The sequence below is a fragment of the Lycium barbarum genome, chromosome 2, assembly GCF_019175385.1.
Source record: "Lycium barbarum isolate Lr01 chromosome 2, ASM1917538v2, whole genome shotgun sequence".
NCBI classification, from domain to species: Eukaryota; Viridiplantae; Streptophyta; class Magnoliopsida; order Solanales; family Solanaceae; genus Lycium; species Lycium barbarum.
The window spans coordinates 62,171,860-62,186,242 of NC_083338.1; the positions used below are offsets into that span (position 1 = coordinate 62,171,860).

General features: G+C 39.7%; 1 protein-coding gene across 6 annotated transcripts; it reads right to left on the reverse strand.

Moving 5' to 3' along the window:
* Positions 1-937: 937 nt before the first annotated feature.
* On the reverse strand, positions 938-14,138 carry LOC132626566 (uncharacterized). 6 transcript variants are annotated; one of them, XR_009577388.1, is made up of 5 exons: positions 13,926-14,125; positions 13,728-13,822; positions 13,575-13,646; positions 1,813-1,873; positions 938-1,352 (listed from the first exon to the last, which is right to left on the reverse strand). XR_009577388.1 is itself a non-coding variant. In XM_060341479.1 (2 exons), the coding sequence occupies exons 1-2, from the start codon at positions 14,131-14,133 to the stop codon at positions 1,186-1,188; spliced, it is 375 nt and encodes a 124-aa protein (XP_060197462.1). In that variant the 5' UTR covers positions 14,134-14,138; the 3' UTR covers positions 938-1,185. The 6 variants fall into 6 exon arrangements, 1 of the variants encoding a protein (XP_060197462.1); XR_009577390.1 differs by lacking the exon at positions 1,813-1,873 and having other exon boundaries at positions 13,926-14,126; XR_009577387.1 differs by lacking the exon at positions 13,575-13,646 and having other exon boundaries at positions 13,926-14,119.
* Positions 14,139-14,383: the final 245 nt, after the last annotated feature.

The window sequence follows — 14,383 nt, forward strand, 5'->3', positions numbered from 1 at the left end:
TGTAACAGAGGGAGTATATGCCAAATGAAGGAAATGAAAGGATAATTGAGACACTGCGGACACGTGGGGACCTAAAAAGTAAACACACAAGAAGTAGAATTAATGTTCTGAAATGTACACATGTTAGTCCCTCCTTAGAGTATAATTTCATGTGCTTTCTATAATAGAGTAATAAAATGAAGTGTAGAAGTAAAGAAATATGATAACGTAAAAGTATGATACACGTGTACAGGTAGCAAACCAAGTCTACTAGTACATGTATCCCAACATGATTAATTTTGGTTACTCACTTTAGTTAGTCTTTATGGTTTCTATATTTTGGAAAGGATGCCGCGATTCTCCTTAGTGAATCTCCATATTTTATTTCTGTTCCTCTTGTTTTTCCCCTTAATTTCTTAATTATTGTTAAAATTTATCTTATTTTGATTATGTCCGCCTCTTTTTATATTTACTAAGTTGACAATTCAAATATCTTACATGTCAAGTTTATAATCACAAAATTCAAAGAATATTTTATTATATTATATTTTTAAATGTAAAAGCGGACTAGCAAAAAAAACCCTCAACTTTCCTCTAAACCTAGTCGTCAACATCAATTTCCTATCAAATCGCCAGCTTTATGGCCAATCTCGCCGGTGGACAGCCACCTCCTGGGGCTGTTCTGCCCATCATTACTTCTACTTTGTCACAAAACCAATTTCCACCACTCCCCTCTACAAAAACCATGCCTAGTACTACATTGGTGGACCCTAAATGTATGCCTACAGATATTAAGTTTAACCATAATGGTAGCATAGATATACCATCCATATCAACTGGTAATCAACAACTTAAATTTGCAAGTTTATTAAAACCTAATGAAACAGCCCCTGGAAAACCTGTGGTTGCCCCAAAACCAGTAGCCTGTGTAGATGGAGAACCATACATGACTTGGAAATCGTCTGAAGTGAAAAAATTGATATTAAAGGAGAATCTTCAATATGCTGTGTTGGGTAAGTTTTCACATGATATAATTGATGTTAAAGCACTGAGAGATGCAATCCCTGATCAATGCTCTATTAAGGGTCGCTGTACAATTGGATTAATAGAGGAAAGACACATTTTAATAAGACTGGATTTATTGGAGGACTATGTTAAAATGATCTCAACCCCTGCTTGTTACATCAAAATTCAATCAACATACTGTCAAATGAGGTCGCTAATCTGGAATCCTTGGTTCAAGCCAAATGAGGAGACTTCAATTGCCGTAGCATGGATAAGCTTCCCCGAATTACCTCCCAACTTCTTTGCAAGGGAGGCAGTTTTCTCACTAGCTTCAGCAGTTGGGAAACCTTTAGTCGTTGATCTGGCCACTGCAAACAAAACAAGACCAAGCTGTGCTAAAGTGAAAGTAGAAATGGACTTATTAGCAAACCACCCAAAGAGAATTCATATTGCAGAAGAAGATGATGAAACAGGCAAAGTACAATCTAAATAATTCCATCAACTACGACTTTGTTCCAAAATATTGTAAGCATTGCAAGTTACAGGGACATGAAGAGAAGGAATGCAGATCATTACACCCAGAGTTGGAAGCAATATAGAGAGGAGCTAAGAAAGGAAAATACAGAGACAACACAAAATATGGAAGCTTCCAAGGAGGTACATCGGAAAAAGGGGTGGTCATAATGGGGATATGGAAGAAGTAATAATGCCAAACAAGAATGGATGCAAAGAAGGAAGAATAGATATATCAGAGATAAAAGTGGCATAATTTTGGAGGAAGTAAAGGAACAAAATGGGAATGATAAAACTGAAGAAGTAAAGACTCACAATGCTTTTCAAATCCTAGGGGAGGATACTGAAAAAGAAGCCCAGACTGAAGTGAAGGTGCCTGCAAATGAAAGGAAGGGGGAAATGGATAAGGATACACATAATCAAGGGAAAGGTAGCAATAAGAACAATAATGAGGAGCAAGTCAATAAAATGGATGATGGATCACTAGGCCAATCAGGAAACAAGTCTAGTGTTTCAAGAAAAGGGGCAGTTCAACAAAGTAATACTACAAGTGGTTCTAGCAACAGCAGCAATCACAACAATCCAGATGCAGTAAATAAAGCTGCAAAGTCAAGCAGCATACATGGTGGTACATCTCAACAGAGTGTAACAAAGGAAAGTGCAAATAGCAAATTCAAACATAACAGTTCAATTAAATTCAATGAGGGGAAAGAATTGAATCCAAATAGAAGTATGTTGCAATCACAAGGAAGTCAGGAAGACAGTACAAAAGATATTGAGAATGGAGTGGGTACTCAAGATCAAGAACACGAAGAGGGAGCATCTGATAGTGAAAATGAAAAGCATATTGATCCACAACAACAGGAGAAGGACAAAGATGAGGAAAGGCAGAAGCAAGAGTCAATGCAAGAAAAGAACTAATTATTAGACACAAAGAAACAGAAAGGAACAGATAGTGTAAATAATGGGCATTTCCAGAAGCAAAGGTCAATGGAAAAAGGTGAAAAAGATCTAGATATTCATGGTTTGGAGCAGAATATGAAGGCTATGATCAGGGCTGGGGATTTATCACCCAAGCTTTTAGAAAAAAACTTAGGGAGAGGAAAGAAAAAGGCAACTAGAGAGCATAGTTTACCACTAGCAAGTGGAGTTCAAACTAGAAGATACCATAGTAAGAATAGTAATCAATGATGAATTCCATTATATGGAATATCAGATCTGTGAACTCTATGGAAGCTTTTACAAGACTGATACAAATGCAAAACAAATACCACTTTGGTTTTGTGGAACTGATGGAGCCTTTTAAAGGAGTGGCTAAGCTGGAGGAATATAGAAGAAGAATTGGATTACAACATGCATGGGCAAACTGTTCAGGCAAGATATGGGCATTTGTAGATGATTTGTTTGAAGTTCAAGTACTAGTAGATCATGTACAACAATTGAGTTTGAGCCTAAAGATTGTGGGTACTAATGAAAAGATGGTGATTTCCCTAATATATGCTAAATGCGCTCAAATAAAGAGATTGGAACTGTGGGAATCACTAGAAGACATGGTATCTAATATACAGGTTCCTTGGCTAATTGGAGGGGATTTTAACACTATTACTTCAGACTCTGAAAAATATGGAGGCCTGCCTGTTACAATCTCTGAAATTCAAGACTTCAGAGCTTGTATTCAGAAATGTGGAGTATCAGATCTGGGGTATAAAGGAAGCATTTACACATGGTAGAATGGTCAAAGTGGTGATGACTGCATTTTCAAAAGACTGGATAGGTGCTTGGGGAACTAGGAATTGTAAAATAAGTATCCTGGCATTAAAATCAATCATTTGATAAGATCAGGTTCTGATCATGCACCTATGTTGCTGTCTTACTCAGGAAATACTGAACCTATTCAAAAATCTTTCAAATTTCTGAATTTCTGGGTGAAACATGAGAAGTTCCTAGAAACTGTGCAAAGATTGTGGAAGGCAGATTTTATGGCTAATCCATTCACTCTTTTTCACCACAAACTGAAAAAGGTGAAATGTGGACTGAGCCAGTGGAGTAAAGACTCTTTTGGTAACATTTTTAAGGAGATTACAGCTTTGGAGGATGTGATAAAAGCTCATGAAGAACAATTTGAACAACAACCTACTCCAAGTAATAGAGAAAATCTCCATAGAGTTCAGGCTAAGTTGAATAGATCTTACACTTGGAGGAAGAATTTTGGAAACAGAAAGCTGGGAGGCAATGGTTTACAGATGGGGATAAAAACTCAAAATTCTTTCATGAATATGTGCAAGGAAGAAGAAGAAGAAACAGAATACAACTCAAAAGAATTCGGAATCATAGGTGCAGATGCAGACACGAAGGCAAGATCTCATCTTTTCTGGGCGCGCATCTGTGTTAAAATCACTATGGAAGAAATCCCAAAGGAAATAGACTTGTATGTTGGAGGTTTGAGATATCTGGTGGTGATTGTGGAAGACCAAATTACTCGAATCATCCCTGAAAGACGGAGAGAGGTGGAGAAGATGGAGGCTGCTACTCCAAACCCTAGAAAGAAGCTCAGTTATCCAAGCAACTTTAATTCAAAATCCCTGGGTTTGTCAGAGAAAAATAGAGGTCACGTGCCACAGTATAAAGGGGAGGAAAAAGTATGGGCTAATGGGGCCAGCAACATTCTGGGCCACAATTACACTAATTATTTCCACTGTGAAGCCAATATTTCTAATTCCTTTAACAGGGACCACCCCTATTATTTTTATAACAACAATAGTAGCAAGCCCAAAAGGAAAAGGCCCAAATCAAGAGCAAAGCCTAGACAGATAAAGTGTTGGAAAGCAAAAGGGCCAGCCCAAATTCAACATTATCCCAGAAGTTTCATTAATGACCCCACCATTGAGAAGGCTGTGGTAGCACTTTCTGGTCAAAATACAGAGAACTTCGGAGCAGAGGACGCAGATGATGAATCTGATCCCCCTCTTTACTCTATTCCGACATCGCTAAACGACTATCTTATTGACAACTCCATGGATTTTGAAATCTCTTCCTTCTCTGGTAGCGAGACACACTCGTTAGTTCTGCATGATGGGTTAAATAATGGGAATTGTTTAATCAACACACCTATGGTAATCGAGACTTCTCACTGGACCAAGCTGTTTATGGCTAAGGCTTGCAAAGCCTTTGGAGTTAATTTGGCTGGATTCGAGCACGAGATGTTCGATATAATTCTCAGGATGGAACAGAGAAGACAAGCTCAACTAATGCTACAAAAAGAAAAGAAGAATGGGGGAAGGTGCTCTGCAAAGAAAGGGGTAAGAGAGGCCAGGAATATGGAATGCACTGTTACTTATGAAAAAGGGGAAGGATCAGCTAGGGGCAGGTTTCAAAAAGCTTTCTCTGAATGAAATTAAAACTTATTAGCTGGAACGTGAGGGGGCTCAACGATATGAGCAAAAGGAGTACTATCAGGGCTCTTATGCAAAAATGGAAACCAGACATTTTGTGCTTGCAAGAGACCAAAATAGATGGCTGTCCAGTGGCTACTATCACACAAATTTGGGGTTCTAGATGGGTTGGTTGGGCTGAGTTGAGGGCTCGTGGTACTAGAGGAGGCGTAATTATTATATGGGACAAGAGACAATGGAACTGTCTTGACTCCCATCAAGGTCAGTTTACTATCACAACTATGTTGGAAGGGGTGCATTCTAATTTTAGGTTTTGCTTTACTGGAGTTTATGGACCCCACACTAATTGGGAGAGGGCTGAATTATGGGAGGAACTGGCTGATGTTAGAGGATTATGGGATGAAGGCTGGGTGGTTGGTGGGGACTTCAATGTCTGTAGATTCGAGAATGAAAGATACAATTGCATCAGGAGATCCAGGGCAATGAGTGCTTTCTCTGATTTCATTCAAGATATGGGACTGATTGACCTCCCTCTTCAAGGGGCATTCTACACTTGGACCAGGAATGCTGATTTTCTTCAAGCCTCCAGAATTGATAGGTTTCTTGTCTCTTCTGAATGGAGTGATTACTTTGGGGTTATTTCTCAAAAAGCTCTGCCCAAAGTTGTCTCTGATCATTGCCCTATAGCGCTAGAATGTGGGGATTGGACATCTGAACCTTCCTACTTTAAGTTTGAGAACATGTGGTTGCAACATGAAGGATTTGGTGATCTGGTGAAACAGTGGTGGCAGGGGTATGAAGTGAATGGATCCTCAGATTTTGTACTTTCTCAGAAGCTCAAAATGCTCAAAAAGGACCTGGTCACTTGGAACAAGGAAGTATTTGGTAGCGTCAACACTAAGATCAACAAGGTTTTGGAGGAGCTGCAAATGTTGGATCAGGTTGCTGAAAATAGAGTGTTGACTCAAGACGAGACTAACAAATCCTTGACACTAAAATTGGAACTTCAACAACTAGCCAAGGCTGAGGAAATCTCATGGAGGCAGAAATCTAGATGCTTGTGGTTGAAGGAAGGGGATAGAAATACTAAGTACTTTCAGAGAATTGCCAATTCTCATAGGAGGTATAACTGTATCGATAGGCTGCAAGTGGCTGATGACATTATTGAGGATAAAGAACATATTAAGCAAGTGATCTTGGACTTCTACCAAGAACTATACTCTGAGAATGAAGAATGGAGGCCTACCGCTGATTTTGAAGGTTTGAATTGTCTTGACAATGAAGACAAAGAAACCTTAGAATGTCCTTTTGAAGAAGAAGAAGTCCTCAATGCTATCAACTCTTGTGCTCCAGATAAGAGTCCTGGACCAGATGGATTTACTATGGCTTTTTTTCAGAAATGCTGGTCCACTATCAAGCAGGATGTCATGAACACCTTCAACCATTTCCACACCAACTGTCATATGGTGAAATCCTTTAATGCCTCATTCATAGCCCTTATCCCTAAAAGGAAAGGGGCAATTGAACTAAAGGACTTCAGACCCATCAGCTTGATTGGCAGTGTGTACAAGATAGTGGCTAAAGTGCTCTCTGAAAGACTCAAAAGGGTAATATGGAAGTTCGTCTCAGGCTATCAAAATGCATTCATAAAAGGTAGACAGATAACTGATGCTTCCCTTATTGCCAATGAAGTATTAGATTGGAGACTAAAAAGTGGTGTTCCTGGTCTGCTTTTTAAACTGGACATAGAAAAGGCTTTTGACAAACTTAACTGGAAATATCTAATCTCTATTTTGAGGCAAATGGGATTTGGAGACAGGTGGATCAGATGGATCAGGTTCTCCTTTTCTACTGTTAAATACTCTATTCTTATTAACAGGAGTCCAGTTGGATTTTTTTCTCCCAAGAGAGGAATAAGGCAAGGGGATCCTCTGTCCCCTTTCCTTTTTATCATAGCAATGGAGGGACTTAGCAGGATGCTTGACAAGGCAAAAGAACTTCACTGGTTGGAGGGATTTGATGTGGGCAACAGGATTGGTCAATCAATCTCTATCTCTCACCTACTATTTGCCGATGATACCCTTATATTTTGTGGTGCTGAGAGGTCCCAGGTTCAACATCTTAATATTACCTTAATGATCTTTGAGGCTATATCTGGACTTCACATCAATATGTCTAAGAGTGTAATCTATCCGGTGAATATGGTTAATGGTTTGGAAGATCTGGCCGAGATAATGTGTTGCAGTACAGGGACCTTTCCAACTACCTATCTGGGACTTCCTTTGGGTGCTAGCTACAAATCTGTTGAAGCTTGGAATGGGGTGGTTGAAAAATTTGAAAAAAGATTGGCCTCTTGGCAACAACAATATCTCTCTCTCGGAGGCAGAATTACACTGATCAACAGTGTATTGGACAGCATCCCAACTTATTTCATGTCCTTATTTCCCGTACCTGGTGAAGTCTTGAAGCAGCTTGACAGACTTAGGTGCTTATTCTTATGGGATGACAAGAATGAGAACCACAAACTTCATTTGGTGAATTGGGACAAGGTCACCATCCCAAAATCTCTTGGTGGGCTAGGAGTGAAGGATTTGGCACTCCATAGCAAAAGCATGCTTATGAAATGGCATTGGAGGTACAACCAAGAGAATATGGGATTGTGGAAGGAAGTGGTCCAGGCTAAATATGGAAATGATAGCCATTGGGTTTCTAATCTCAGCAGATCACCTCATGGCTGCGGACTGTGGAAAGAAATTAGGAAGTTGTGGACTGATTTTTCTTCTAACTCATCTTTACATGTAGGCAATGGGAACCGCATCCGCTTCTGGGAAGACAACTGGCTAGGGCAGAATACCTTGAAGGAGCTCTATCCTATGATTTTTTCCATTGCCTCTAATCCTAACTCTACTGTCTCTCAAAACTGGGAGGGGCATGCTTGGTGCCCCAACTTGAGAAGGAACCTGAATGATTGGGAATTTGATGAACTTGCAGCGCTTCTGGGAAGATTGCATCCCAACGTTGTTAACCCACTGAGAAATGACACGCTCAAATGGGGCACTAGCATGGATGGATCATACTCAGTTAAGGCTAATTATCAGCTCTTGAATTCCAACAAAATTCTGATTGACCAGTGGCCATGGAAGCTGATATGGAAGGTCAAATTGCCCCCCAAGATCAGCGCTTTCTGCTGGATAGCTTTGAACAACTCTTGTTCCACTATAGATAATCTTAACAGGAAAGGCTTCAATACAGTTAACAGATGCTACATGTGTTTGAACAGGCTTGAAACTGTTAACCACCTTTTTTTGCACTGCTCGATTGCTAGAGACATTTGGTCAATGTTTTTCTCCCTTTTTGGTCTCCAGTGGGTTCTGCCAAATAGTCTCAGGGAAGTTTTTGTAAGTTGGGGCAATTGGAAAGTTGAAAAGTCCATCAGAAGAATCTGGTCTATGGTTCCCGCTGTTGTTGTGTGGGGTTTATGGACAGAAAGGAACCAAAGATGTTTTGATGGCATCGCAACTAACAGCTCCAATTTTAAAGGCAGATGCCTAGTCTTACTTTTTAGTTGGGTTAACCATACTCCCTTGTATGATCCTGATCAATTCTTGGATTTTGTCAGCTCTCTAGTTTTATGATAGATTTTTATTTTTGCCTTTTATAGAGCTGACTTTCCTACTTTTGTAATCTCGCATCCCCTGGATGCCTTGTTATTAATATACCACTTATTTCATCAAAAAAAAAAGAATTCGGAATCAGGCAGGGGTTTGGCTGGAAGAGAAGGATGAGATAATAGGGGAGGCCCTTAGATTTTACACTGCTCAATTCACTAAGGAAGAAGATCCTACTGACTTTGAAATGCTGGATCAAGTACCAGAGATGATCAACGACACCATGAATGCAGAAATAGTACATATCCTAATTGAAGAAGAAATTAAACAGGTTGTATTCAGTCTGAATGGTGAGAGTACAGCAAGGCCTGATGGTTTCACTGGGGCTTTCTATCAATCATGTTGGGAGGTGATTAAGGAAGATATTATTAATATGGTCAAAGCCTTTTTCTGTGGAGCAGAATTGCCAAGATTTATAACTCATACTAATTTGGTATTATTGCCAAAAAAGGATGTCATTAACACCTTTGCTAACATGAGACCAATTAGTTTGAGTAATTTTGTGAATAAAATTTTTTCAAGGCTGTTGCATGAAAGAGTGGTGGATAGATTGTCAGAGATAGTGTCTTTGAATCAAGCAGGGTTTGTGAAGGGCAGGAGTATTATAGAGAACATCTTGCTGACTCAAGAAATAGTGGCTGATATAAGATTGAGGGCAAGAGATGCTAATGTGGTTATGAAGTTAGATATGGCAAAGGCATATGATAGAGTATCTTGGCTGTTTTTGACAAAAGTACTGAGGAAATTGGGCTTCAAAGAAAAAACGATTGATAGGGTGTATAGAATAGTCAACAATAATTGGTATTCAGTGTTGATAAATGGACAACAAAATGGGTTCTTTCAGTCATCTAGAGGAGTGAAGCAAGAGAACCCATTATCCCCAACTTTGTTTATCTTAACTTCAGAGGTCCTCACAAGAAATCTCAATGCTTTACACAATAAATCTCAGTTTAAAGGGTTTGGAATGCCTAAATGGAGTCCTAGAATCAATCTAGCCTATGCGGATGATATGATTATCTTCTCATTTGCTGATGTATTGTCTTTGCAATTGATCATGGAGATTTTAAAGAAATATGAGAAGGTGTCAGGGCAGTTAATTAACAAGGCGAAGAGTGCAGTATACATGCATCAAAATGTCCCAATGGATGTTAGCATTACTGTGGAGATTGCTACAGGGATAGAAAGAAAAGAGTTTCCTTTTATCCACTTAGGATGCCCAATTTTCCACAGTAAAAGAAGAAAGGAATTCTTTAATGGGATTCTACTGAAGATTAAGAATATATTGCAAAGTTGGAAAGGAAAAATGCTTTCCTTTGGAGGAAGGGTTGTGTTGATTAAACATGTTCTTCAGTCAATGCCAATTCATTTATTATCAGCTATCAACCCTCCAGATGGTGTGACTAATAAAATGCATAGACTTTTTGAACATTTTTTTTGGAATAACACAGCAGAGGGAAAGAGCAGACACTGGGCAGCTTGGAAAATCTCTGTCTACCTACTAAAGAAGGTGGATTGGGGTTTAGATCCCTTCATGATGTATCTATGGCTATATACTGTAAGTTGTCTTGGAATTTCAGGACCAAGCCATCTCTGTGGAGGGTTTTTCTGAATAACAAATATTGTAGGAAAGAGAATGCAGTCATAGTATCATGGAAATATGGCACTCAACTCTGGAAGAAAATGATACAAGCAAGAGAAATAATGAAGCATCAGATCTGGTGGCAAACTAAAATGCGAAATGCTAATTTTTGGTTTGATAACTGGATAGGAATGGGGGCTTTGTACTATATTAATCAAGGGGATACTTATGACTCTAGCATACAGGTTGTTAATGAGATGGTGAATGGTGGATAATGGGATGTTGGGAAACTGACAGAGGTGGTATCACAGGATATAGTCCAACATATTCTGAATACCATTTCACCACCCAGAGACAATACAGAGATGGACAAGCCTTGGTGCTTATTGAATAACAAAGGGGATTTTACAGTGAAAACTGCTCGGGATTTTGTAAGATTAAGAAGTCAAGAATCTGATGTTTGGAGTGGCTGACTAGGTTGTTTAATGTCATCTTTAAGACGGCATTGATGCCCGAAGAATGGAGGGCGAGTGTAATGATCCCTCTATACAAGAATAAGGGAGATATCCAGAGTTGCAACAACTATAGAGGTATCAAGCTGCTAAGCCATACTATGAAAGTGTGGGAAAGGGTGGTGAAGATGAGGGTGAGGAGAGGTGTGTCTATTTCAGAGAACCAGTTCGGATTCATGCCGGGACGCTCAACTACAGAAGCCATCCATCTTGTGAGAAGGTTGGTGGAGCAGTACAGGGAGAGGAAGAAGGACTTACACATGGTATTCATCGACCTAGAAAAGGCTTATGACAAAGTTCCAAGACAGATCCTATGGAAATGCTTGGAGGCTAAAAGTGTACCTGTGGCGTACATTAGGGTGATCAAGGACATGTATGAGGGAGCCAAAACCAGGGTAAGGACAGTAGGAGAAGACTCAGAGCACTTTCCAGTTGTGATGGGGTTGCATCAAGGATCAGCTCTTAGTCCGTTTTTATTTGCCTTGGTGATGGATGAATTGACACGGCAAATTCAAGGTGAGGTGCCATGGTGTATGTTGTTCGCGGACGATATAGTCCTGATCGACGAGACTCGTAGCGGAGTTAACGCTAAGCTGGAGAGTTGGAGACATACTCTGGAGTCTAAAGGGTTTAAGCTGAGTAGGACCAAGACAGAGTACTTGGAGTGTAAGTTCAGTGAAGCACCTCAGGAGGCTGGCTTGGAAGTGAGACTTGGTACCCGTAGTTTCAAGTACCTTGGGTCTATTCTGCAAAGCTGCGGGGAGATTGACGATGATGTCACACATCGTATTGGGGCAGGATGGATGAAATGGAGGCTTGCTTCCGGAGTGCTATGTGACAAGAAGGTGCCACCAAAACTTAAGGGCAAGTTCTACAAAGTGATGGTTAGACCGACTATGTTGTATGGGGCAGAGTGTTGGCCGGTTAAGATCTCTCACGTTCAAAATATGAAAGTTGCCGAGATGAGAATGTTAAGATGGATGTGTGGCCACACCAGGAGTGAGGATTAGGAATGAGCATATTCGGGATAAGGTGGGGGTGGCCTCGGTGGAAGATAAGATGCGAGAAGCGAGATTGAGATGGTTTGGGCATGTGAAGAGGAGAGACACAGATGCCCCAATGCGGAGGTGTGAGAGGTTGGCCATGGATGGTTTCAGACGAGGTAGGGGTAGACCGAAGAAATATTGGGGAGAGGTAATTAGACACGACATGACGCAACTACAGCTTACCGAGGACATGACCTTAGATAGGAGGGTTTGGAGGACCCAAATTAGGGTAGAAGGCTAGTAGATAGTCTCGTTTTCCGTTCTTATTAGTAGTCGCATTATCGCAATATAATTTCTTCTGCTCAGATTTCTGCTATTATCTGTTATTTCCTGTGCTTTGATTATCCTGTGTTATCTGTGTCGCTTGCATTATTTCATTTCATATCGCTTTGATTCTCTTAACCTTATCTGACTTCTTTTTATGCTTTTATTGAGCCGAGGGTCTTTCGGAAACAGCCGTCCTACCTTGGTAGGAGTAAGGTCTGCGTACACTCTTCTACCCTCCCCAGACCCCACGATGTGGGATTTCACTGGGTGGTTGTTGTTGTTGTTGTTGTGTAGACCTGGTATAAATATTGAAGGTCTTCAGCTTCAACAAGTGATTATTAAGTGGTGACAAGTACCAGCTATGGGGAGAATTAAGCAGATTTTTAAAGCAGTACCTGCCATAATTCTTTGGGAATTGTAGAAAAGAAGGAATAGTATTAGGCATGGAGAAAGAAGATCTTTGGGTAGAGTAATATTTCTGGTATTCAGTACAATCCAAAGACTGGTTCAAATTAGAAACCCATCACTCGAAGGGCTGCTTAATAACTGGGAAGATCTGATCAGATTTTTAGAAGGAGGTGTAGTAAGGATTAAGGTGACTAAAATGGTATGGAATTACCCTCCAACAGGTTGGATCATGTGTAATACAGATGGAGCTTCAAGAGGGAACCCTGGGAGAAGCTCATATGGGGTTTTTTTTTTTTTTTGAGAAATTCTAAAGGTAATTTGTTATATGCACAGGCAACAGAAATTGGGATCATAACAAATACTGATGCTGAAGTTCTTGCAATTGTGGAAGCAATGAGATATTGCAAAAGGGAGAATCTGAATAATATCATAGTTCAGACAGATTCAGAAATAATAGTCAAGGTACTGGAGGAAGGTTGGAAATAACCTTGGGGTATAGCAATCTGGATAGACGAGATTTTGGAGTTTAGAAGGAATATGAATGTACAAATTTGTCACATAATGAGAGGGCAAAAAATTGGCAGATGAGTTAGCTAATCAAGCTTTAGATGAGAGAGCAGTTCTATGCCAAAGCTTCCGAGGCTTGAATACAATGTGCAGGAAAATAATCAATAGTGATAAGTCTCAGATCCCATATCTGAGAATTAGAACTAAAAGGTGAAATTCACATGGAGAATACAAATGTCTTGAAAGGCAGAAAAAACAGAAAGGCATTAAGGGATATAGTGTTGCTATTAGATTAGGAGAAAGGAAAAGGAGGACATATCTATATCTCCATGTTCAAGGCCTTAGGAAGGAGAACATGGTTGTATTTTATACTAATGAAATTTTCCTTTTTGCAGGTCTATATAGTAACATATACACACAGGACACAAAAACTGTCACACATATACAACAATACAATCAATAGGAGCAGTTACAGCAACTTTCTGATCTGTATACCATGGAAAATATGGTATACAGGTCAGAGATGGCACAGTTCTAATCGTCAACATACATCATCACAAATATGCAAGGATAATAGCTGCCAGAGAAGCATAGGAAATAACAGAGTACAGCAACAATGGGAGTTATACAGCCAAGGGATCGATACAAAACAAGGAATGTAGCAATGGCTAAAGCCTAAGGTGAAAGCATGGAAATACATGGTGACAAGGCCATGGACGAACAGTATAAATCCATAGACGAGACCAATCTTCTTCTTGAAATCGGAGGAACTCAGCAAAGACAACACAAGAACAAATGAGTTTGACAGAATGGGGACTTTAAAAAGCGGAAATTTATTCATAGAACATTACCGGGCACAAAGGGGGATCGGACTAATCAATCTGAGCTTTAACGGCCTGAAAATGGTGGAAATGAGACACAGCCACATCAAGACATCCAGATTCAGCTACAACATCAAAAGAAGTTACAAATTCAGCTACAATTTTAAACAAGGATACGGAGCAGAAAGACGACACAAAAAGGATGCTCAAAGAGCTGAAAAATGGTACCTAAGCTTGAAGAACGACCTTTGCATCGACCACAGAGGACCCAAATCAGATAGTTATCATCTCCTTGATGCAAATCGGAGCTCCGATCATCATCTTCATGTTGACAGCGGTCGAAAGATTGAGAGAGAAAGGTGAATGAAGAGAGAGAAGAAGCATCGAGAATATAGGGCAACGGATAACATTTGGACAAAATGTAATTACTTTCCATTTTTTTCTTTTTATTTTTGCACTGTAATAAGGGACCACTTTGGGACCATTTTCATTAAATAAAATGCGCGATGGGCAAAATTAATTTAATAAAAAAATATTTTATTATATTATACACACTTTTAATTTAGAACCACAAGATTGAAAAGTCTATTTTTATTTCTTAAACTCCGTGTCTAGTCAAACTTAGACACTTAAATTGAGACAGAGGGAGTATATGCCAAATGAAGGAAATGAAAGGACAATTGAGA

Excerpts from the sequence above, each read along its gene's own strand:
- LOC132626566 (XM_060341479.1), bottom strand. The coding sequence starts at position 14,133 with ATGGAAAGTAATTACATTTTGTCCAAATGTTATCCGTTGCCCTATATT. Across the intron at positions 1,353-13,925 it reads AGGTCGTTCTTCAAGCTTAG|TGGCCAGATCAACGACTAAA; the intron begins GTACCATTTTTC and ends TTTTGTTTGCAG.